The sequence below is a fragment of the Lissotriton helveticus genome, chromosome 3_1 (assembly GCF_964261635.1).
Source record: "Lissotriton helveticus chromosome 3_1, aLisHel1.1, whole genome shotgun sequence".
NCBI lineage: Eukaryota > Metazoa > Chordata > Amphibia > Caudata > Salamandridae > Lissotriton > Lissotriton helveticus.
The window spans coordinates 1722327560-1722354600 of NC_136061.1; the positions used below are offsets into that span (position 1 = coordinate 1722327560).

General features: G+C 42.7%; 1 protein-coding gene across 1 annotated transcript in view; it reads left to right on the forward strand.

Moving 5' to 3' along the window:
* The window catches only part of STX12 (syntaxin 12), a 208488-nt gene that overhangs the window by 130047 nt on the left and 51400 nt on the right, over positions 1-27041 (forward strand). Inside the window, exon 4 of the mRNA XM_078682502.1 lies at positions 10141-10278. Coding sequence (XP_078538628.1) covers positions 10141-10278 — 138 coding nt within the window. The remainder of the gene's footprint in view (positions 1-10140; positions 10279-27041) is intronic.

Here is a 27041-nt window from a genome sequence, read left to right on the forward strand (position 1 = left end):
TCTAGTAGGTTTTCATGCTTGACCATGTCGAATGCTGATGATGGGTCCAGGAGGATTAGGAGACATGATTGGTTCTGATCTAGCATTTTTAGTACATTGTCCAATATGTTTGTCTTAGCCAATTAAGTGCTGTGTTATAGCCGAAAGCCAGATTAAATAGGCCTAATAGTGGGAATTGTTCAATGTGGTTGCAGAGATGGATGTGAACACATTTTTCAAAGAGCTTTGTCAAGGTAGGAATATTAGAGTTAGGTTGGGAGTTGTGTAAATCAGTTTGATCTGCTTTAAGTTTCTTTCAGATAGGGGAAACCTGACCGGATTAAAGGCAGTCTGGAATAGTGCCTTGAAGGAGGTAGGCATTAGCAATCTTGGTCCATAGTGAGAATATCGAGGGCATGATTTCATTCCTGGGATGTAGAGGGTCGTTAAAATGGTTTGAGGGTTGCCGTGATGTAAGAATCTTGTGGATATCACTATCCTCAAAGGTTCTGAAAGAGTTCCAAGATGCATTGTTTTTGGGGAAGTGCCCAGAGGGACACTGGTGATCGGTAGACTGGGAGACTGAGAGAATGGGTTGAGGTGGGAGAAGTGCTTGTTCCAGGGGGGTCTGCAGGTCTTTTTTCATGCATTTCATCTTCCGAAGAAAGAAGGAGGCAAATTCCTCACATTTGGTAGTTGACTAGATCCAGCAAGGGACGGTATGGGTGTGCCATTGAATTGACTTTTTATGAGCTCCTAAAGGGTTTTGGGGTTGTTACTGGCTTAATCCAACTGGTTTCTGAAGGAATTGGCTTTCGTAGTTATGATGCTTTTGTAATATCTATATTTCAATGATCTCAGGTGTTTGAAAGTCACAGCTTGCGTTTAGCTGAACCTCAATGTTAAGGCAGCCATTATACCAAAGTTTGGAGTCTTTTGTGAATACTCTTTTTAGCTGACGTGAAGCGATGGAGTAAAGGCTAGCCTCCATTGAGCCAGTGTAGTGATTTGTGAGATCATGTTCATCTGCCATGTCGCCAGGAGGTGGCAGGATGTTGTGGGAGATAGAGGTTGGTTCATTGCAGTTGATGTTGTTAATGTTCCTTCTCCAGAGTCTAGGTTTAGTTGATTGAGCTGTACTAATAGTCACAGCTTGCGTGATGAGGAATGTGATGCGGTCAGGGTCGGTCTGATCACGGGGGGGATGGATTCCAGTTTAATTGAATTGGGCTTTACAATGATAAGATCTAGGGTTGATCCTTTGTTGCGTGTTGGCCTGTCATAGAATTGAGTCTGATTAAGGTCCGCAATTAAGGTTTTGAAGCAGTTAACCGCAGGATCGTTTAGGTCGTTTCAGTGGAGGTTGGTGTCTCCGAGGTAGATTTGAGTACCCTGATGCCCATTGTTAGTTGCAATGATTTCCATGTTCTGTTTTATGAAAACCTGATGGTCTCCTAGAGGATGGTAGATTGTGTGTAGTTTGCAAAGTGTTTTGTTGTTGCAAGATATATCGAGGCATAGGTATTCACAAGGGGATAGAGAGGGGGTTAGTGTATGTTTTACTGACAGGTTAAGGCTGTGGATGCAAGCGATGCCACCACCTAGTCTAAAGGGTCTGTCCAATCTGGCAGTGCCATAGTTGGAAGGGACTAATATGTCCAGGATAGAAGCAGAGGAGTCATTTAGCCAGTTTTTGGTTAGAATAAGGTCAAGCTCATGTGTGAGGATCCGGTCCGGAGTACCACCAGCATGTCTAGAAGCTGATCTGCAGTTGATTGACATGCATTTTAAGTGGGGCTTGAGGTGTGTTGGGTCAGTCTGTGTGAAGGTAACTCGGCTGAGGTTGTGCTTGTTGACCGCTCTCGAGTTGAGCCTAGGAGCTCTGAGGGTTCACCGAGATGGGATGGATTTTTCCCTGGTTAACAATGTTGTCAGGGTGGAGAGAGTTTTATGATAAGAGGAGGGCTTGGATATCTATGTCACATAGATGGATGTTCTGTCTAATCGGTTGTTTGGACTCATTGGGTCTAGTTTTCTACTTCGTGTGCCTGGGCGAAGCAGTGGGAAAGGTCAGGATGTGGGGGATGTGGAATTCAACAGGCTTTTGAAGTGGGTGACATTTCTAATGGGCACGTAGTATACATTTCCATGGGATGAGCAATTTCGGATCTAATTGTTAGTGGACTAGGCAGAGGGTGTTAGAGGCTTTTTGAATCAGACTAGGGAGCAGTGGGGGATGTCAGCAATCTAGACAAACCTGGTTTAGACCCAATCTGTGTTTCAAAAGCAGTTGATGGGATTGTCATAATATTGGGTTGGGTAGGATCCGGAGTTAGTGATGGGGTACTGAAATTCACAGGAACACCACCAATCCTAGTACATTCTGTATGTATCCCAACTTTCAAATTAGTTTGCATAGAGTTATGTATAATGGCTTTTAAATCTGCAACACTGGTTTTAGTTTATATAATTTATCTTTTAAATAAAACACACATTTTTATTTATATTACAATTCTTAACAGGTGCAAAGAAGCTAGAGCTAATGATGCCGACATTGGCAGTTATCTTAGTAATTGGCCAGGGTTAGACTGAGATGTATGGACCACATCACGGCTCGACAGAAATGTATTTACCGCATAAGGAATTCAATTTTCCATGGATCAGGCTGCATGTGTGGATTCTTCGGTGTTAAAAAAACGAAAAAGGCTGAAGAATGTGCCTTATCAGTAATTTACTGGCAGGAGTCGCTGACTCATTTATCTATGTGGGCAGCATAGTCCAACTGTCCAAGAAGGTCTTTAGACTTCATAGACTGTGAAGGAACACGAGAGAGAACTAATTTTGCAAGGAACATGCCAAGTCACGTGTTTTACAATGGTGCAAGGATTATTGGAGGTTTCCACCCTCATTATCGCTGTTCTTGATTAAGCAAACTCTAAATGGGTACCATTTAACAAGGAAAGGTATAATTAGATTTCAGTACTTGGTTTATTTAAAGTGAAACTAATGCAGCTTAAAGACGCCAAACTGAAATGATTTGGGGATTTCCAGTTCTCAATGTTAAAAGAAGAGTGGAATGGTATTAAACATGCCAGTGGAAGCAAAGATCTAAACCGGGCAATTATTCATGCTGGTGAGTATATTTTCATTAAGCAAGAATGAGCAGAATGTGGAGAGAATTTACAGATATGGTGAAGTGTTGCAAGTGGAGGAACTGTGCAACTGGTCTGGACCTCTATTTGATTTGAACAAATCTGTGTTTCTCTATCTGATTAGGCTTCTTTCGATTCCTTACCTTTGAACTACCCCAGGCGTCAGACTAGATCCAGAAGATTTTTGCAAGCAGTACCCCAGCGCACCGTGAGGTGGAATCTATTGGCTTTGCGTGCGTCATCGGCGTTGACATCCGCAGCATCTGTATAGGCGGCACCCATATGCATTGACATCAGTTCTTTACTTTCCGCACCAGCCAGCTCTGATCTGTAGAGGTGTTACCCCGTCAATCACTTTTTGACTGGAATTATTTTTACTTTTTGTTGACTTTTTTAAAGGTTTTTTCTTCCGGTGTGGCAGGGATGTCCTCCAAGAAGGCCCGCATCTTGTATGCCCGTGGTGCCTTGAGCGCAGCCATGACCTAAAGTTGTGCACTGACTGGCGCTCCATGAATCCCAAGTCCTTGTAGGAGCGATTCTTCAATCTCATGGCAGTTCGGCGTGGTTGGACTCTTTGGGGAAGTTGATGTTTTCTTCTGCCACCATGACAATGTGGTCCGTGAACACTGCATGCCTTTTGGGTTGTTATTCCCATGCTTTGTGGGACATGGAAGAGCAAACGCTGCCAATCGTTCCGGAGGAGGCCCTGGCCGTACCCTCTCAAGCTGTTGCAGATGGGAGTGATAGAGCAAAGTACACTATCCATTGTGGACTTAATACAACTAACTCACTGGGCAGAGTGGTTTTTATTGATTGTGGCCTTGGGGCGCCATGCCTGGTTGAGGATGACTAGTTTTTCAGGGGACGTCCAATCCTCTGTTATGGAAATGCCCTTTGATAGCACCTATCTCTTTGGAGACTTGACAGATTTGTCGCTGGAGCGTATCAAGGACAGCCTTACTATGGCCAGTTCGTTGGGCCTTTCTATGGATTCAAGGCACCCTCATTCCACCATTCTCTGCTTTCGTGGCTACGAAAGGAGCTTCCAGCCATGCCAATTCGCTCCCAGCCACCGAGCCGTGCATGATTCTGCCTTCTGCATGGCCAAGGGCGCGGTACACACAGAAGTCTTGGGTCAACCATCCAGCAGCCTGGTCAGTCCACACCCCCTCCCCCCACCCACAACCGCATGGGCATCCAGTTGGCAGCAGAATTACCTACTCCACTGGCAATCTATAACATCAGATAGATGGGTTTTGCAAATCATCCGAAGGGGCTACTTCCTCTCCTTCGAGACAACCCTGCCTCCATCTCACAACCGGCTCATGGAGAGTCATCTGTTCCTTCTCCGCAAGGAAGTCAAATCAACTCAAGTTTAATTGGGTGCATAAAAAATGACCATAAAAGCATATTATATTATAAAAACAATACATTATTCACGAATACATTTATGTACAATTTTTCCACAAATTATTCATAAAAGGCATTTATACCCTACTTTTTATACATTAAAAAATACAGTTTAACAGAATGGAATCTTTTCGGTTTCATAATTCAAGTTTTATAGATAAGCTAGATCCTTTCTTCGTATAATGGCCATCAATATAAAACTAATAACCGCATTACAAGATGATACTTTTTCCAAATTACAAATCTGATAAAAGGCAGCTTTAAAAGAATACAGACTATTAACAATAAAAAGGGGTCGTAAAATAGATGTTCTAATGTCTCTGTAGAAATTACAAAAAAATAGGAAATTGAGAGTAGTTTGAAAAGATCTGCCATCCCACGGGCACTTTGGTAAATTAGAGCTCCACTTACCCATCTTTGGGAATGCAACCTGGAAGTGGAGCATATTCAGCCTTAATCTAGTTAATAAAATCTATGTTGTATATTAGTTTTAAAAATAAGATACAGCTGAATACCCAATAATAAGGGCCCTTCAAGGTAGGAGCTTATACAGGGGTCTTAAGATTCACGACCAAATGACATTCAATTAAAAGAACACGAATATGGTTTAGCCATGTTATTTTCCCACAATGATCCAGGGTGAGGTAGTCCAGAATTATATCCCTCGTAAAATGTGTCTCCCCCCGGACCAAATTCGATGCCACAAAGTTAAGGCGGCTATACTAATCAGATCATTTACGTACGGTGTATCTGTCTCCCTATGGACTATGAAAGTGGCTGTAGAATTTGGTACGGATAACCACCTTCTTAAAAAATTATCTTCCAGAGTTTATAGTGGGGAGGTATCTGCCATACCTCACAAGCGTCCTCCATAACAAACCCCAGTAATACACTTAGACCCATATAATTTTAAAATTTCCCGTACTGGATTATTACCAATTTTGTGTGAAAATCTAAAAATAGCCTTGTTTGATGTGACGTATTTTAATTTACATAAATTAATGTGTGAACTTCATATATCTTTAGTATTAAAAAATATCCCCAAATAAGAAAATGTAAAAGTCCTCACTATAGATACTCCATCAATATTGAGTGTTGTATTCCTAGTTTTCTTTTTCCCGCACGTTATGACTAGGGTTTTACTCAAATTAATTTTCAGGTGTTTTTCAGTCATGAAGGTTGTGAAATTATCCATTAGGATTTGCAGGCCATTTGCTGTCCTAGAAATTAGGACAGCATCTTTGGCATATAATAAAACTGGGGTAACGCGCTTATCAACTTTAGGAGCATCAGCTCTCAGACTCTGTAATAACGAGTCAACACCGTTTATATAAAGTGAGACTAAAAAGGGGGCAAGGGTGCAACCTTGTCTAATCCCACGAGTAATTCTAAAGTGCTTTGCGCATTCACCATTCTCGCTGAAACATATCTTTGAGGTTAAGTGAGCATTTATTTGCGATAAAAAGCTAATAATGTCCTGTGGGGCACCCATCCCTTCGAGAGTCTCCCATAATTTAGAATGATTTATTAAATCATACGCACTAGATAAATCAACAAAACAAAGGTGGAGTGAGCCTTCCCTGGCGAGGGTGTATTTCCCTATAAGCAGCTCAAGGTTAACACACTGCCCCTTCTAAAACCGTAGTGGGCTACGGACAAGATATTTGTTTCCTTTACCCAGCGTTCCAATCTGGCAAGCATCATTCTGCCCATTACTTTAGATGTTGAGTCAAGAAGGGATATTGGACTGTAGCAGCAGCGCTGCCTCTATCACCTTTTTTAAAAATGGGGACAATCACACTCTCATCCCAGGTTGCAGGTATCACCCCATTGATAGTTGCGTTAATAAAATGATAAAGGATAGGTACCCAAAACTCAGTTATGCTTAAAAAGTTCAATTGGGACCCCATCCAGGCCTGCATCCTTCCCGCTGGCACTGTTCTAAAGGGCGATTTTAATCTCATCATGGGAAATGATTTCTAATTTAATATTGTTTAATAAAATAATGTTGCGATTCTCTGCTATGCTAATAGTCTGCTGTGTGGAATTAAAAATGGCTTCAAAATGAGTTAGCCAATCGTTGGGCGTCACTAATGTATCAACTTTAGCGTACTGAATATCTTTAAATAATGGATGATCCATGGTTTTCATTTTTAGTCTCAGCTGCTTTAATCAAACTATCCCATGCATTATCTCTAATTTCCATTTTCTTCTGGTTTATTGCTTGTTTATATCATTTCCGTAGGGTACTGATATCTTACCTATTCCTGCGGATTGCTTTTAATGCTTCCTTTAAATCCCTATTAAGTCTAGAGCACTGCTGATTAAACCATCTTGGGCAATATTCCCTGTTTATCCTAGTCTTGCGTTTCAGGTCTTTAGAGACTTCAGCTGAGATGTTTAAGAAGGCCTTAACAATGTCATTTCCACTAGAAGAGTTATCTAGACATGTTATGTGGTGACTCGTTTTTTGGACTATCTTTTCTGGAAAAACCATAGGATCAACACCTGTCCGTTTTATAGAGATCCCATTTTCACCCTGTGTTTTTATTTCAACAGCATGGGCACACGCTTTTGCTATGTGAAATATACTGGAATTGAATATTAGCAGCAGAGGATGGTGATCACTAAGTAGACTGGGCTGTACACTACACTTGTATACAAGTGGCCTACAGTTCCTTGAAATTAAAAAATGGTCAATGCATGAAGATGACCTATCTCTCCCAAATGTATAATTAACGCACATTCCCTCATAAGCATCCAGCTGCATGATTTCCAAGAAAGTCACAACTCTCCTGGTCAAGGGAGCCATAGAAAAGGTGATGATGCCAGAAATGGGTTGTAGTTACTATACCCCCTAGTTTCTGGTCCACAAAAAGTTCTGAGGCCTTTGTTCTATACTAGACCTGCGTCCCTCAGCTACTTCCTCAAGATGGAAAAGTTCAAAATGCTCATGTTAGATCAAGTCCTGTCTGCACTGACCCAGAAGACTGGATGATAGTGTTGGAGTAGCAAGACGCTTATTTCCACATTCCTGTCCTGCCTGCCCACCGGCGTTACCTCCGGTTTACAGTAGGAAAAGAGCATTTTCAGTTCACTGTGCTCGCTCTTAGCCTTACTAGTGCCCCCAGGTGTTTACCAAGGTGATGGCAGGGGTTGCGGTGCACCTGCGGAGTTCAGGGGTACTAGTCTTTCTCTATCTCGACGACTGGCTGTTAAAGGCGGGCTCACCCCAGGCTGTCCTCTCCTACCTGCAGACTAAGGCGAGCCTCCTACACTCCCTGGGAATCACTATCAACATGCTGAAGTCACACCTGACTCCCTTTCAGACATTCCCTTTCATCAGAGGTGTTCTGGACACAGTGCTGTTTCGGGCTTATTGCCACCCACCCGAAGTCTCCAACATCATCTTAGCAGCCAGGCGTTCCTCCCCCAAGATGGTATACGCCTGTCGTTGGAAACAAATGGTGGCATGGTGTGCAGTAAAAATCATTGATCTCCCGCTTTTCTTACTTTTCATTCTTTCCCTTGCCTGGCAGGACTCTGCTCTTGGCACTCTTAAGGGCTATCGTTCTGCCTTTTTGCGGCTGCCTGACCCGCGCTTCCTTTTCATATCCTCTATTGTACATAGTTATCTGAAAAGTCTTGTTAATCTTTTTCCTCCTTCACCATTCATCATGCCTCAGTGGGACCTTAATCAGGTATTAACATTCTTGATGTGTGCTCCTTTTTAGGCTCTCCATAATTGTCCCCTGAGGCTGCTTACAATTAAAACCACTTTCCTTGTGACTATCACATCTGCCAGTAAAGTGAGTGAGCTGCAGGACTTGTCATCCAAGCTGCTTTACCTCTCAGGCTAGCCTGACAAACTGGTGCTTCTCACAAGAGCCTCCTTTCTCCCGAAAGTGGTCACTCCATTTCATGTAGTCCAGTCCATCACTGCCTACTTTTTATGGTCTACCTCATCCCTCTAAGGAAGAGGAGCGCCTCACCTTCTGGATCCAAATGGAGCGTTGTCATTCTACCTTGACCGCATACAAGAGTTTTGGGTGGACGACCAACTCTTCGTGGTGTATGTTGGTATGAAGAAAGGTCAGGCTGTGCAGAAGCAGACCATTTCCAGATGTGTTGTGCTCTGCATTAAAATCTGCTACGCTTCGGCCAAGAAGAAACCTCCGAAGGTTTGCCTGCTCATTCCACCAGGCCTAAAACTGCAACCACTGCATAGGCCCATGAAGTTCCTGTCCTTGACATCCATCTGCCAGGCAGCAACATGGGCTTCCCTGCACAGCTTGACAGTCAGGATGGTCCTGCAGGGCTTACTTGTTGGAAATTGGTCTGCAGACCCACTGCCGGCTATGGTATCACTTTGGTATCTACTGTAAGGTAAGGAATCTGCAGCTAGACAATGTCTTGAAGTCTCTAGCAGATGAATAAAGCCTTACCTGTCTAACTGCAGATTCTTTACTGACCCAAATATCCTCCCCGCTCTTCAAACAGATTGTTAGGGACAGGGCCTTAGTTTACCACCCCACTGGCCAGTGTTATTCATGGCTCCGCGCTTCTGCCATGGAAAGTCGTGAAAAGAAACTGACGTCGGTGTGACTGGGTGGCCCCTATGTAGGTGACACATATGTCACTTCGGGTCGGCAAAGCACACAGAGCCAATCAACGCAACTTAACAATCGGGAGTACTGCTCACAAAAAAATCTTCCGGATCCAATCTGACGCTTGGGGAAATTCTAAGGTAAGGAATCTGAGGCTAGAAGTTGCCTCTACCAGAGAAGGCATTACTGAAGGTAAGTAACTTTTTCTATGGTCCCTTAATAATCTCTGTACCCAAACACTGTCTTGAGATACCGGTATACATTGTATATTTGTGCACTGCTCACATGGGTTAGCTAGTCTGTGTTAAGGTTACATTCTAAAATGATAAGATGGTGCCTGATGCTTCTGTGTCACTGGTTCATAATTTATATAGTGCATGCCGTACCATAGGCGTCCATAGGGCCCTCATTTTCATGGTACCCACTCACTTTGGCATGAAGGCGACCCTTTGGAACAACAGTGGAGATCCCTCTTATATAGTATTTGATGCAACTGATTTTCCTTTTGACAAACTGTGGCATGCTTGCTGTTATATTATAATAAAGGCAACTTATTTAAATATCACCTTAAAAGGAAGGCATTATGTTTCGCATATATAGTACTAAGGAAGTGATATTGACAACTAAACTAAAAAGTAGGTAGATGGTAAGGTAGATGTTGAATGCTCATGCACTAAGAAGTATATACTTTTAGTATATTACACCATTTGCCTTAGGACTGGTTGGCATAAAGAAATAAAGGTAAATCATTTTTCGTTAAGTGGTTATAGCAGAAAATGTTGAAAAGTTCTACATTAGTTTTTTAGAAATGGCCATTGTTTTTGTATTTTTATGATACTCTGCGCTGTTTATGTGAAGTACTTTAATAAAAGTAGGAATGTTTCTGTTAAAAATACCATTCTTTTTTAATAAGAACTAATTTACCTTGATAATTAAACAGTCTATCGTCTTAATGGACAATGTATTCAATATTCTTGAATTTTTTGTTGCAGCGCCAGCAGAAGCTTCAAAAGGAACGTTTAATGAATGATTTTTCTTCAGCCTTGAACAATTTCCAAACCATTCAGAGAAAAGTTTCGGAAAAGGAAAAGGAGACCGTGGCAAGAGCACGAGCTGGCTCACGGCTTTCTGTGAGTTCCCTTTTAATAAGAGTGAAATTGCAATGTTTTACTGCATTTTTACTTCAGGAATGTCAACTTCATGTGATTAAAGTTTGCCAACTGGCCGAGCATGCACATGTGTACAAACCTAGAAATCCCTAGAACCCTTTTCTGGAAAAATACTAGTTCTTGTTTAATATGGTTCTTTAATAAATTCATCTATATATTTGTTTGGGTTCAGGTGATATTTATGATCCACAGATAGTACCAGGAATAACCGTAGAAACCTTCACAGGTGGTCCATGATGTTGGGAAGACAGACATTATCATTTAAATCTAGGCATAAAAAAGGAAGATCTTAACGTGTAAATTCTACTTTTTTGATGTTAAGGTGAATACTTTTAAAAGTCGTTGAAGTTTTCAAAGTAGTATCCCCTTTGGAAAAGGGTATATTCATGATTCTTTACAGCTGAGAAAAAACAAGAACCATATGCTCCATTAAAATCAACAAGCTCAGCTCTTGGAAAATGTAAAAATTGCTACTTTGGCCCATGTCAACAAATCACTTTGGTAAGGGGATTAGTTGTAATCTATGTATGGCTTGAAAACAAGGAGAAGAACTCATAAAGTCCTAAGAGACAGAGCACCAAAGTCAACAATGAAATCAAAATTGAGAATCACAATATCAAATCATCACATCAAGTACATAATAAAAAAATATCAAGGTACCACAGTGCCCTGCAACAATTAAGACATAATCAAAATACATGATTCCTACACATAATATCTCACGATTAGGACAGCAATCAAACACCATGTGAAGGAGCATGAATAAGGCAGTCGAACTATGCCTTTACAGGGTTAATTTGAAAAGATTGTGAACAAGGCAAGGAACAATAAACTCTGGCCTCTATGCTTCTTGTCCTAGTTCAAATTTAACACAACTTTATGCGTCAACGTGTTTCGGTGGAACTAAATCGATAATGCCACCTTCGTCAGGACTAACAAGGATATTCCTTCCTTTATTTTCCCAATTTCAATCAATGTATCCAACATAAAACATATAGAATTAAAAAACATTTTTTTTGCACAATTTACATATAACAAAACTTTGTTATACACAAGAACATTATATCAACCATAACATTATTTAGTTTTGTTTTTTTTTAAAAAGGGGAGAAAAGGGACAACTGCTGTTCACATGCCTATACTTCCTATCCACTCCACTCACATCATACACCTCTACATATCTCTCCACAAGAAAGTCCACAATGTTACACAAAATATATGTTTATATTCAGACTAATTAGGGCTAATCCAGTAAATCCACTCATTTATATGCAGAGGCTAATACATATTTGGATAGGTCCTTAAGTGGTTCGGTTTTAATATCCAAACTAAATTTATACACAATACTAGGCGGACCCATTACCTTTATTTAACTCATAGTATCTTAATGTGTTCAATAAGTATGATTGACCGGAGCTGGATATCCATTTAAAAGGCACATGCCTGAAGAAATAACAGATATAAACCTCAATGAATCTGGTTAAATAAAACTATTGAGAATATAACTGTGCAATACTTATCAGAATGGAACCCTTCCTGTGGTCCTCACCTCGAAATGTATGGTAAAAATCGACATATTTCAAACAGCTGCGTCTTCAAAGCGAAAGAGACAGGCACCACTGCTGCGAGTAAACTCCCCTGGACAGAAGAAGCATATCTGATTATCAGAAATACATCAAACACCCACCCCGAGACCTCTTTGCGGTCATCCAAGCCCGCTAATGAACATCTAATTGTTGAAGCTACGCCTCCCATTACGGGCATCCTTAGTACTGACTTTAACAAATTGGCAACATATAGCCAAGCGGTAGCAGGGAATTTCCCATTTTCTTCCACACAAACATAGCTTACTGTACAACAATTTGTGTGACACCAGTGAAAAAACTTCTACGGGATGCAGTCTCCTTGAAAGAGCAGCAACAAACCACATATAATATCTTGAGTTTTGCTTCACATTTAAAAGCAGCTACTTGCGCTACAATTACTGAGTAGTGCCACTGAACAACAAAAATAAGAAGTAATGTCTCCCATAGAGCACCAAAGTGATGGCTATACTACATTGTTTGGCAGACTGGTTCTTAATTGTGGTTAACAAGATTTGCACTCAAAGCACAATGAATAATCAGCCATTGATCAAGAATGGTGCACCTACTCTGTGTAAATCAAGGATGTCGGACTGTCTATTACTTCAGCCTGCTGTAAAGCCTTTGTTAAATGACTCGGCTCCACAAGCTATTTCAGGGAATAAGAGTCCTAAAAATCCAAACCAAGACAGTCAAAATCAAGATGCACAAAATTCAAATGAAACATGAAAACCAGAAATGACTAACCAAGCTTTGGACTTTAAACCACTTTATCAATCATAGGGACCCAAGACGTATTAAATTGGCAGAACTTACTAAAAAAATAAGGTATTTTCCAGACCTTGGTTCAGTGACCTCAGCTGACCTTTTCTTAGTTCACTTTCTTGCAGATAAAAACAGCAATGCTGAATCAACTCGAGCAGCTTGGTCTTTTGAGGAGATGTAAGCGAGACCTGGGCCCTTAAAGAGGAGCTGGGGAAATGGGTCATTCTACTATAATAAATATCCGCCTATATGAGCAAGAGTAGCATCAATCTTAAAACAATTGAGAAAAGAGAACAGCTTACTTAACACCAACACTTCATATAACGATGACCAACAGCCGTTCTTACAGCTCATGAAACATCACTAGCATCACCCTCCACTTAAAAACCTCAAAATACGATCTCAATACTCTTGTAAACAGCATTCTAGAGATTTTCAATGTGTCTTTACAGGAGATTTCAAGAAGACCTTCAAAATCATTCTGGAAGTGAACAGTTCCAACGAATGGCCCAATGAAGCTTTATTAATTTCTTTGCCTATATTTCAAAGAGAATGTGAAGTCCCTCTTAGCAATGTAATCTTCTAAATCCTTCATAGCGGAATCAGGACTTTGTTGTTTCAATGTCTGTTTTCTGAATGGTCAACCTGCAAGTAAGACATTTCTTACAACAAACGCAAGCTCTACTAAATACTTTACCATTATCCACTTCTCATATTTCTATATGTGCAAACACTACAAAGTTATTTCAAGAGTAAAAAGTGATCACAGCTCACAGGTGATTCCTCTAAATACTTGCTTTTGTGTTATTAGACACTACCATCTCTGACGGCCTCTTCAACTGCCATAAACAACAAGGTCACCGGAAACTCTATTCTGCCAGTGAAGATAGCAATGTTCCACACTAATTCAATGTTTGGAAAGGAGTTAAGTTAATTCAGAAAACTCCAAGGAAATGATGGCATGCGGAGAGAAGCGTGGATAAAATAAAAATGATCATTGACCATTTCTCATTTCAAGACACCAGATTCAACTCACAGCCTTGAGGAAGACCGTATTATAGACTGCCTAGTGAATTATTGATTATAAAGAAGAAATACAGATGATCCTTAAGACAATTACTCTCTACCCCCATAAACCATAGAGCATTCTGATACCTTCAAACAACTCGGTGTCCTACAGAAAGTCTTTCAGGAGAATAAAAATTGATGAATCAAATAAAGAAAAGGACAATATAGCCAAAATAGTTGAAACGAAAGATAGAAAAAAATTGTGGGGACAGGCTCATACTCACATAGGCTGGCCACAGATTATGGCATTTTGTTAGACATACGGGAAACATACCTTACGACTACAATTTTCCATGTTGCACACTAAATCCATATGTTGCATAAGGGGATGGAAATATCAGAGAAGCAGCTTCAGTCATCATTAATTAAAAGTAAGACCATCAAGCCCCCGACCCTAATGGGATTCCAGTCATAATGAAACCAAACCCAAAGATGTGAAGCAGAATTTTAAAGCCTGTGTTCAATCATGTATTGTGGTCTAGTGAGATACCAGTTTTGTGGCAAGGTTCAATAATCCAACCTTTCACAAAAAAGGAAGGGACCCTGGTAACTTCCATTTGATATATTGTCCCCACTCTCTAATAAAGGTGTACGACAAAATCTTAGCCATACTTCTTGCTAAGTGGCTGCAACCTCTGTTGCTGGTCCTCAAAGTTCGCCCTGACTAGTCAGGATTTACCCCCGGCCGTTCCACCTATCACAACCTGCGCACATACTTGCAGTCATACACCATCTTGACCCTCAAATATCAGCTATGGCTGCCTTATTGGACGCCACTAAGGCCTTTGATTCATTGGAATTGGGCTATCTCTTTCCCCTTCTGGTTAGACTAGGTCTTAGCGCCAGCTTTATCAAGCAGGTACAACTCCTCTATTCTTTGCCTACGGCACCGGTGCACATGAACAGGCTGATATCTGAGTCTATCCCAATCACTCATGATGCAAGAGAGGCCCGTCCTATTCCTGTTTGCCATAGCAATGGAGCCACTGGTGGTACAGCTACATCAGCCTCACAAGGACAGGGGACTAGTGATCTTGATGTACGCGGACGAAAGAAAACCTCGCTCGTTTGACTCGTTAGGTAGTTAACTTTGGTGGTTATTCAGTTATACCCATAAATTGTGCAAAATCTATCATATTCCCTCTCACTGATAGCACATATCAGTTCACAATAGACTACCGACCTAGTTTGCAACTTGTAATATGGCTCAGTCGTGATACAGAATAACTCTGACAGGCAAATTACGGCCATGCCATGACCTTGTTGAAGGACAGGGTAGCCATTTGGACCAAAATCCTTCTTTCCCTCACGGATCATATTGCAATTACAAAGATGGTAGTCCTACCTACATTCCTATACCTTTTTGATAACATTCCGCTCACAACTAGATTCCTTAGGCACTTGAAGTCCAATATGGTTACCTTAATTTGGGAAGGTACACAACCTAGAGTATCCTGGGATCTTCTCACTCTCCCACTCACTCTAGGAGGCATGGGTGCCCCGGATTTAGCATTATATGCTAACTCTGCCCAAGCCAAGTTCCTCCACTATTGGCTGTCACCAACTCCTTTTCAGCCACATGCCTCCGTTGAGTTTGACCGTGCTGCTCTGGATTCGCGATCGGTAGCACTGTACCGCCCTACATAAATTCCAAGAAAAGAGATTAGTACTGTTGAATGCATTTGTTGAGCTTGGGCGGGCCTAAACAAGAGAGAGCAAAGCTGCCACATCTCTATGCCCCTTCTATCCCGCTGGTTAACAACCCTCCGATGCTGCCACTATTAGATAGGGATTCTTGCCTCTCACCACAAGATTACGGTATTCTCAGGCCGCTATCCAGAGGGGTAATTCCTCCCAACCTTCTACACTACTATATACCCTCCTATATGATCAATGGCAGGCTCAATGTCATGCCGTCCACTCAATGTTACCTGCTGTGCCCAAGGCCCTCCTGCCACTGGAACACATCCTCACCAATTTGTCCCCGCAAAAAGTAGTTGCAGGCTTATATAACCGTATGTAATCTTTCTCTCCGATCATAGTTCCGAAGGAGCAGGAATTGTGAGAGCCAGATATTGATCCACCTATAATAACGCGCAATGGGCCTAATGTTGTGGAAAACTGAAACTTGTGTCCCCATTTTATAAATTGCAGTGAATTCATTTTAAATTCTTACATCGTGTCTACCACACCCCCCAACAACTGTTTTGAATAGGATTAATTGATGATCCATCTTTCCTGCATTGCAAAGCATCACAGGCTTCCTTCTTGAACCTCGCTTGGCTGAGCCTGAGGGTGGCGTTCTATGAGAGGAGGTATTTGCCCATACACAGATAATTACTGCTTACATGGTCCCAAGTCTCCCTATTACCATTTACGGGGTTATGTTAAAGACTCTCATTAGTCACATCCCGTATTATTGCAATGTTGCTGTTACTTACGAAGAGGAGAGTGGCCATACAGTTGAGTAGGGAATCCGCCGCCCCTACAATCAAAGCATGGATAACATATTACGTATTGCCAAGAGCAACTGTACATCTTCTAGGAACTTATGCCCCTTTGCTCCAGACCTGCAGATATATGGGAACCGTTCAGCTCTTGGTTCCATTACAGGGACTCCGATACCTCAACTCTACTCCAGTGTCTCATTTGACTGCACAGGCTTAGCCTGTACCTCGTGACTCATAAAACTTGTGGGAAATAGATGGCTAATGTCAACATTGTTATTTTTATCTCACAGATACCTATCATACAATTATATGTCCTTAATAATGCCCTTTTCATATCTGTGGATTTTATCAGGTAGATAATGTGGCATGTAACATGTCATATGTATGATATTGCATATGATTATGTACCGGAGTGCTCTTCATTACGTCCACTGCTGTTCAATGTCCCTCATGTCCCCCCTTTTCTTTTTCTTTGCCCTCCCTCCAACTTCCCTACTGTGCTGGTGTTACTGTTATGTTGTACTGTTTTAATTGACAAATACAAATTTTTAAAAAAACTTCCATTTGATACCCCTTCTAGATGTTGAAGGAAAACTCTTCGAGAATATTTATTATTACTTCTGATTGGGTAACAACAAATACCTTGCTGCTGGTCTATTAAACGGGTTTCAGAGCAGGATGTGCCACTTCAGACAATACAGTAGCATAGACATTATACCTTAGACGATCACTCTGTCTATTTTTTTGACTACTCATCTGCCTTTGAGAAAGTAAATTGCAACTGCCTTTGGTCAAAGCTCTTAGCACTGAGTCGGATGTCAATCTGTTGCACTGGCTAATTGCACTACACTCCCACTCTTGGTTGCACAACAATTTGTCGGACAAGCGGCATGTTTCTCCCAAAATTACCATAAATATGGGATTATGCAAGGCTGTGTGCTAGCTCTGTCGCTCTTTTCATTATATATTTCTGACTTGGATAGCCATATGCAAAATTCTGAATTCCTCCCACTGAAATTGGGAACTTGTCCCGTTCGCTATTTAACATATGCGGATGACCATATAATGTTATGTTATGTTATATGGGGGTTATCTATAGCGCTCGGCTACTCCGAAGAGTGTCCCGGCGCTTAAGATCCTTCAATAGACCGGGGTGTGGGAGAGCCAAGTACCTTTATTGAGTGAACAGCAGGGTCTTTAGGCACTTCCTGAAAGCCAGCAGATTGTCCGTGGTTCTAAGGGACACGGGAAGGTTGTTCCATAACTGGGGGGCGAGACGTTTGAAAGAGCGCCCACCACATCTGGCCCGCCTTATGGCAGGAACCGTGGCCAAGGCAAGGGAGGCCGATCTGAGTGGTCTGGAAGGCAGGTAAAAGTTCACCCGTCTCTGGAGATAGGAGGCTCCCAGGCCGTGGAGTGCCTTGAAAGCCAACGTCATTGTTTTGAAAATGATCCGTTTTTTTATCGGAAGCCAGTGAAGGGTGGTAAGAAGGGCACTAGCACTGGCCCTTCTAGTCAGACCAAAAATGGCGCGTGCTGCCGAGTTTTGGACGACTTGAAGGCGAGACAGGAGGAAATCAGGGAGACCCAAGTAAAGAACATTGGCATAGTCTAAGCGAGCACCGACCAGTGCCTGTACTGTAACTCTTCTATGATCAACTGAAAGGAGGGGCAGAAATTTCCGAATCATCTTTAAGATGGCGAAACGTTTGCCCACCAGGCCCGATATCTGGTGTTTAAAAGAGAGGCCATTATCAATGTGAATCCTGAGATTTTTGGCGACAACCGAGTCACTTGCTGGGGGAAACATGGCGGGAGGGCACCAGTCCTTCCAGCTAGGATCAGGAGGGCCGCCAAAAAAAAGAATTTCCGACTTAGCAGAGTTGCACTTGAGGCAGTTCAGCTGAAACCAGCCGAAAACTGCCTCAAGGCAGTCTCTGATGTTCTTGCCATTAAAGTCGGAGCCTTTGTTGCACGTGAAAAGAAGCTGAGTATCATCAGCGTACGACACGGTCTGAGCTCCGAGAGCCTCTGCCAGAGCCGCCAGTGGGGACCTGTAGATGTTAAAAAGCGTGGGGCTTAATATAGAGCCCTGAGGCACTCCCACTTCCAAAGGCGGCATCATGGCAGAGAAAGGGGGCGCCCAGACCGTTTGTTGGCGATCAGCAAGGAAAGATTTAAACCAGCTGAACACCGACCCCCTTAGACCGATCTCCCAGAGTCTAAAAAGGAGACGGTCATAGGGGACGGTGTCAAATGCCGCCGCGAAAGGTCGAGCATCACCAGCATGGCTCTTCCGCCAGCATCCAAAGTTTCTCTTAAGACCTCAGTGACTTCGAGCAGTGCAGTCTCAGTGCTCATATTGGAGCGAAACCCAGATTGGGATGGATGCAGAATATTATTCGATTCCAGAAAATTAGCAAGAGTGATATGCACATGCTTCTCAGCTACTTTCGCTAGGGTAGGCAAAAGCGAGATAGGTCTATAATTTGCGTGTACTTTAGGGTCGAGATTAGTTTTTTTTAGAAGAGGTAGTATCAGGGCTTGTTTCCACCGCTTAGGGACCATTCCAGTGCTCAAGGAAAGATTAAGTACAGGGTTGACTAGGGGGTTGAGCACATGTGCCACCTGTGCAATCAGTTTTGCGGGCAGGGATCATAGGGGGAACCAGATTTTAGATTGGACAGTAAGTTAAGAGAGGCTTGGGAAGTAATAGGTGGAAAGACCCAAAGTGAGGGGTTCAGCTGGTTGAGAGAGAAAGGAGACACAGGCAAATTGCTAATCGCCGGAGCAGTCGCTGTAGTGAAAAAGGCTTGAATGAGCTGAATTTTGTTGGCAAAAAAATTGGCTAGCTCAGCAATCCAAGACTCGGAGTGGGTGTTCCTAGGGGTACACCAGGAGGGGGAGGTGAAATCCTTAACTATTCTAAAAATCTCTTTACAAGAGTTGGAGGCAGCTTCAATTCTTGAAGGACTCTCAGGCTCCAATCTGATTACGAAACACAAAAAGATGATGGACGGAATGTTGAACATTGACAAACATTCACCCCCAGTCACAGATCTGGGTTTAATCCATCGTTATTTTGCTCAACACGCCACCCCAGTTCAGACATAGCCATATGCAAATCAGTCTTGACCCTGTGCCTCATGGGAACAGTCCAGACCGAACTGCCAGGCCATGTATTCCCTGGACAGGAATCAAGCATCCTAGGACCGGTTTCGGGTTTTCAGCCAGGATAGCTGGACTCCAGTGGCGTAGTGAGCACGAGACCCACGTCTGGGAATACCCTTCCCACTTAGGGTGAACATGCAACACAAAAAGATGATGGACGGAATGTTGAACATTACAACATTAATTTACAGCACAGTGAATTTAACTGGAATAATGGTCTATCTGCCAACATCAACAAAACAAAAGTTATATATTTTAGGAAGAGTTCTCATATATTCATATGGAACCTAGGACATAATACAGTGGAGACAGCAAATTCATACGTTTATTTGGGATTTCATTTGGATAAAAAGTTCACTTCAGTATATCATCTAAATACATTACAAACAAAGGCTACTACTGTAACAAAAACCCTAGAAATGTTTTCACAAGTATATGGAGTGTTTATTATTAGGCTCACTATAACAGCTCATAAGGGAAAACTGATTCCAGTCTTGACTTATGCCTCAATAGTATTAAATAAAAAGAAGTTACCTAAACTTGGATCAAGTTTCATCCAAAATTATTGCCTTCTATTCAACTTACAAAGCTCATCCCTGCATGCAGTGATTAGACTCTTAACTTAGCCTTCCATCAATTGAGGTGGTTCAACCGACTCAAAAAATCAATTATTTCTCTGAATGTGCCTCTGCAAATACAGATTCTTCGAGAGGCTAGATCAATTAATAGTTGATACAGAACTCCAGGAGTAGGTCCAGTCTCTCTGCTAATCAAATGACTGCTGCTCTCCTAGATCATAACTTGCAATCAATGATGGATCTTCAGAAAATGCCTAAGTCCATCCACAAAATTGTCATCTAGGAATCCAATCTGGCATTCTTTTGCATAAGGGACTTGTTAAAAAAACTTGAACTCCTATGTAATCTGTCTTGGCCCAATCACAATGCATTTGCTCTTTGAATTATTTATTTATTTATTATTGAAATGATGGAGCACTTCCACTGACATACCCAAACCTTATTTGCACTCCCTCCACCAAAGCTGACTCCTCAACCCTTCTTGCCCTGGAAAAATCACACTCATGCTGGCTGTGTGTGGTGCAGCCACTAAGGAAAGCCATTCTTCTCCCTTTTCCTCAAGTATAGGCTCTGAGGTGAGTTATTCTCCCTCTTCACCTTAAGTGTACATTGATTATCTCTCAAATAATGTGCAATAAGTAAATAAAAATCGAATACAGAGCAAGAATATTAAACTTTTTCTGCCTTAATTTTGAAAAGAAAAACCTTGTGCTGTTTTATGCTTAACTGTTGAACCTGGCAGACGTGGCATGGATTCCCCTGACTTCTTTGCTTTCTGACCTCCTGTTTTGCTGAATTCATTTTTGCTGGCTTTAGGATTCTGGGCACTTTAACTGCTAGCCGCAATTGGCTTATTTAATTTACTTATAAGTCCCTAGTAAAGTGCATTACATGTGTCCAGGGCCTGTACATGTAAATTAAATGCTACTAGTGGGCCTGTAGCACTGTTAGTGCCACCCACTTCAGTCTGAGGCCTGCCACTGCAGGGTCAGTGTATGCAGTTTAAACTGCTATTTCGACCTGGCAACCCACTTGCCAACCTTAAATCTTCCCTTTTAATACATATAAGTCAACCCTAATGTAGGCCCTGAACAGCCCCAGGGGCTGGGTGCAGTGTAGTTTAAATCTTGGACATGTACTTCTAAGTTTTACATGTGCAGGCTGTGAAAAACTCCTAAATTTGTTTTTCACTACGGCAAGTTCTATCTTGCCCATAGGTTAACATCGGAGATTGCCTTATTGCCTCTTATAAGTGTAATTTTCTAGTGGTAGCAGATAGAAATTTGGAGTTTGGTGTCTCAAGACTTTTTTGGTGAAGTCCGATTTTAAATTGTAAGTCTGAAAATACCACTTTCTGAAAGTTGACATTTTCTTACTTTAACCATTCTTTGGCTCTGCCTGTCTCTGAATACACGTCTGGCGTGGGTGACAGCTGGGGTTTATGCATCCTCTCTAGACAGATAAACACAAAGGGAGCTGAAGTCTGACATTCAAACCCTGATGGCCCATCCCCAGGCTGATGGGCCTTCCTGAGCTAGATGAAAGGGAGACGCTTACACTTGCACCTGAACAGTGCTGTGCTTGTCCCAACACAAAGAACTAGAGCCAAGACAGGAAGGGCAGAGACCTTGTGTACTTCAAAGGCCTCTCTTTGAAGTCTCCCTCACTCAAAAGGCACAACTGGGTTTAAGTACTGGACCCCTGACACCACCAACGCTGTACATTCTGGACCTGAGGAGACACTGCCAGGAAAAGGACTACTGTGCTGCTGAAAGGACTGACACTCTGCTGGACTCTGTTGGATCCTTGCTCTGCTGTGCCTTCCCTGCTGCCCCTTGCCTGGTGGTTGGAAGGACTGGACCTGAATCTCTACATCTCCAGAACCAAGCAACTCAGAGGGCTTGCAGGCTTGCCTTCTGTTCTGAAGTATCTGGGACATCAAAGACTTCCTTCAGCTTTGCTCCAGCTGCTGGACTCTGCTAGCTGTGTGTCCTGCCCTGCCAAAAGGTGCCAATCCAATGCTGGGCCTTGAAAGGGGGTTCTGTTGCTGTTGTTTTTTAATCTACGCATTGCCTGCTTTGCGCTAGTCAGAACCAATGCATTCTTCTTTGATGTTCGATGTAGCGCTTCTTCGAGGACATCCCAGCGAGGCTCGACGATGAGCGGGACCCGGCTGTGAGGCCCAACGACACTTCACCTGCATAGTTAGGAGTTCGACAACGTGGGACCCTAATGTGAGGCTCGATGACGACGCATTGCCTTCATCACAATGGAGTTCAACGCAGCACCCATCTGCGAGGCCTAACTATGATGCAACTACCTTACTGCTTGACTCATCTTGCTCTTGCCGTAGATGCATCTTCTGAGAAGGTAATGTTTTCAGCGGGCCTCCGTGACTTCTATATCCGACCCTCACTCCATCACTGTTTGCTTGACTCTTCTGAATTTGACCTGGTCCAGCGCCACCATATAGCCCGAGTTGATGTTTTATGACTCTAGATGCAATATTTCAAGATATTCTTTAAAATAAATCATAACTCCGGTCTTACTTTCAGAATTTTAGTCATCTTGGTCTTGTGTTGTCCATTAAATTAAACTCTATTTGTCTAACATGTATGTTTGTGTGGTGTGTTTCTCTGTTTTACTGTATTTAATTGATGCATGAATACTTTACAGTTAAGCCTGCCTCCTCTGTACCAAGCTACCAGAGGATGAGCACATTTTATCTGTATCTGACTTACCTTGACTAGAGTGGTGGTCCCTACTTGTACAGGGTGCATAGCTCCGCCAACTAGAACCCCATTTCTAACAATAACATTCAGTTTGACTTGTTCCTGAAAAAAAGATGTGTTAATCGCTGCAAAAGGAGGAATCATCTTCCCTTTTTAGGTCTCGCACCTGCGACGCAGCGCGAAGTGCTGTCTCAATGCGATACCTATAGTCGTCGACTATGCTTTCAAGGGCTCTCAAGGGAGACAGGAGATGGGCATGCGCAGGCTGCAGGCCGGATCGGTGAACGCGCGCGTTCACCACATACACTCCCGCGCTGTGCCCATCTCCTGCCTCCCTTGCAAGCCTCGTGAAGTAACTTTCACTTTCCCTCCCCCTTCTGCCGCGGGCTCCACGGCCTGTCAACACGCACCGTACACGCGCCTCTAAGACCGGCTCCCTGGCACGACCAAGCCCCCCTCCCCCGTGACGTGACCGCGGCGCCCAATGACACCGGCCATTTGTTTGCCCGAGAGGCTCCCCGCACGCTGCCATACAAGGGGCTTGTTTGGGCTGATACTGGTCTGTGTTGGGTTGAATTTGGGCTTACACTTGGACAGCTTTGGGTTTCGAATGGCTCTCAGAATCTGGCAATACTGGTCCCAAGTACAGGCTCAGCTCAACTATGCTAACCGCGACAGTCTAGCTCCACAAAACAGCCACCTCTGCAAGACCACAAAATGCATCCATGCCAAAAGACCCGATTTTTAGCTGTCTCCCGCCAGAAACTGCCTCTCGTTCAATAAAGTGAATGGGAAAAAGGTACTCCTCCGATTATTTTTCCCAAAATCTTCCACTTGTAAGCTCTTACGTGTTAGCAAGTAGTCCTTGCTGAGGAGAAGAAGCGCCTACAATTCCGAGCGACTCACCCCCTAGGCACCTCAATGAAGATCTCAAACTGGCAGTATGAGATGAAGCTCAAACGGCATGTGATGATGTCCATCGAGCTTTGAAACAAGTTCCTACCCAACCGTAACTGCAAGTATTCCTCCCTCTTGAACTACTACCGCAGTACTTATGCCGGGATTTATATAACTTGAGGTTACCATCGTCACTCACCTTGCTCCGAATCAACTGACCCTTTAAGAGGGAGCACGGCCCCTATCTCACCCTGCAGCATAGTTCACCCAAGACGATTCCATTTCACCAACCCCGTGCAGAACTACAACAACAACAAAAAAACGCTATCACGCTTTACAAGTTATCGTCTTTAGCTAAACCAATCACTGCACCAGAATGATCCGGCAGCTCTGTATCGTCCAGTAAACGCTAAGCACACAAATCCGAACACGAGAGGCTGACTGAATTAGATATGAGAGCATAAAGTTGTACGAATGAACTAGAGTGTCATATAACAACATTAGAAAGTGACTTCGCTGGCGCCATGCTGCTAGGATAAAAGCATTGGTTGTTGCTGCATATATTTGTCTGAAGCTGCATGAAATAAGGCAAAGTATGGATTTTGAGTGCTATATTCATGGATATACGAAACAATGCTTGTGAAAAACAAGCAATGGCAAAACCAGCAGCTCTCGAATTTTCCACTATTGGCTTTGTCAATTCCTTTAGCTGATGATGTGCAGCAATGGCAAAAATAACGTTTTTTCCTGATTCAGTGCAGCATAAAAAAACAAAGCCTAATGAAACCAGCATTTGCAATGCAATAGGTCTCGCATTTACTCGAGTTTGAGCTATTGGCATTGTAAATGACAATGCCTTTTATTTATGTTTTGGTTTTCTAATCGTAAATTAAAGGCATTGTCATTTAGAATATTAATAGCTTAAACTCGCGTAAATGCGAGACCTATTTCATTGCAAATGCTTGTTTGGGTAATGTGGAGGTGAAGAAAGACGGTGGTTGAGTGAATGTTCAGCCCCCATGTGAGCTGCTCTCCCCCTTACCATCATCATGTTTTGGCTCACAACTAATGTCCTGCTAACTGTCCAGTGTGTCCCTGGGATAGGGGGCCACAGCGCAGCACAGACTGCTCCGGTGAAAGCTTGATAATATATGTGGGTGCTGTTGTCACTCCAGGGTCTTCCCTGCTTGAAACTTCCCTATTGTTTGCAGCATTGCCAGGTGGTACGGAGATCCTCATCATTGTAGCTTGTCATTCCTAAATGGTGTGATGCAGGATCGAATTAGATGTTGGGTTAAGAGTTTGGGTGCTACCAGGTATTCTGCTGGTCACGACAGAGGTGCCCCTCTTAGACTGTGAGCACGATCAATGAAGATTCCAGCCTGGAGGTGAAGTAGAATGAACTCCTGTTTGGGGCTCAGCATGTTGCATGGCTTGTGCTAGTTGGACTACGTGATTTATCTGTTTTGATAATGAGCAGACACAAAGCTGCTGGGAGGGCATTTTTCACAAGATTTTGCCCATAGTGAGGCAAAGTATGCAGGTTAAGTCTTTTCCTGAAGCAAGCAATTTATAGGCCTATGGCTTGACTGATTTAACTGGCCGTAGCTCTGTTTAACATTCCAAGATTTTTTCTGTTTTTGCTAGCAATAGCCACTTTGATTCTGTCATTGATCCAAAACACCCTGGTAGGTCTTTTCACATAGCAGCACGGCAGGAGCCTATAGTTCACTTGGCAAGTTTATAGTCCAACAAGGAGACACACAAAGATACAAGAAAGCCAAGTAAGTGAAGTAAACTTTTTCCCACTTAAACCCATTTAGACAAGTAGAGAAAGGAGGGCAAGGGTAGCTCACATGACTTCTGTTTTTCATAAATCGATTTCCGGGATAAAGCTGGTGGCACTGCTCCTTGTGACACGACTAAACCATACGAGATTGCATGATAGCTTACAGTCACCTGCTGTCTGAAAAGGATTCCTCCCTGATCTATTTCTTCAAATATGACAATAAAACTACTCCTGCCTTAGACATCGTGAATTTACCAAATGGGTAAGTCATGTTTTGGAAAACTGACACGGGCGTGAGTGACCTGCCTAGTTCTAGCTGACCAACCACGGCTGAGTCTAATATTAAGGGGGGAGAATCCAGCAACTATCTAATGCTGCCCTTATCCCTGAATTTGGTCACATAGAGCTAGCGCCAACAGAAATTGGGCAACTTTGAATCTCCACCTCCGAGTCAGTGGCAGTCGTCTGTTTGTATTTTGCCTCAAATATGAAAGATTTTGGATACCTGGCTAATTCAACAGGAGTGTCTACTTCCAGAATACATAGGGGAGGAAGGAATTTGGAGTGCGCTGTAGGCCGTTTTGAGCCGCGAACATGAGCAAAACCAGGTCGAAAATATTATTCCCGTTGAACTGCTTGTTGGTGTCCACCGGTGAATATGAATTCTTTTGTTTTTTTTAGCTTTTTATTTCAGTTACCAATAGTATACAAACATGTTAAGATGACAGGAGCTGGTACAGAATCACATTATTGCTCATAATCTTTCCTGTGCGACATATTCATTATTGTATTTGGTATTTCGCCGTCCTAGGCCTCTTCTCGCTGTCCATCCCCACTCTCATGTGTCAAACCTAGTATAAAATAGTTTTGTCCCATACTCCCCACCCAGGCCTTTTCATGTGTGCCTGCCTGCTTCTCGCACAGCCTGCGGTCGGTTCTCTAGCGGTCATCTTCATTAATATCAGTAACTAATATCAGATTGTTCGTGGGATATTTACAATTCTTTTCTCGTGCTTCGTTTATGATTTTGGGTTGTGATGGGAGATGATTCTGTTGCTCTGCTCTAAGTTATGTACCACCTCACGTACGTGCAGCTATCTTGAGTCGAAGTTCTCTGGCGACTCATATTGATTCTGAATTCTTACTAGAAGCAGCTTCTCTTCCCCAGATGACTGAGGAGACCACTGGGTAGTATTTGCCAATTACAGATTACTTAGATAAAGGTACGGATCCTACCGGATTTACAGAAGATGACAGTATGGGCTCAGGCATTGTACATTTGCCTCATCGTGAAGCATGCAAATATTTTCTGTGGAGAGCAGTTTTAGGAAGAATTTACTTTGCTGCCCAAAGCTGAAGTCTCATTGCAATGGGATAAGTCTGCTAACAGTCTCACACTCATTTATAGAAAGGACTCTACTAATGCTATGAGACCTGTGAAACCCAGTTAAAACTTAATCTTACATTCCTCAATTCCTAACAGTGACACTTCCCAACAAAAAAGTATGGGCGCTCAGGAGCCTACATTGTCTTCAATATGTAATCTGATCCTAGTCTAGAGGAAGCACCTGCCCACAAAGGCAGCAAATCTGAAGTCTAAGTGCTCAGTATGTATAACAACTCACCATAACTACAATTACATACATATTCCTGATGTTCACTTTAATATTGTTATTCACAAAAAGTCAACA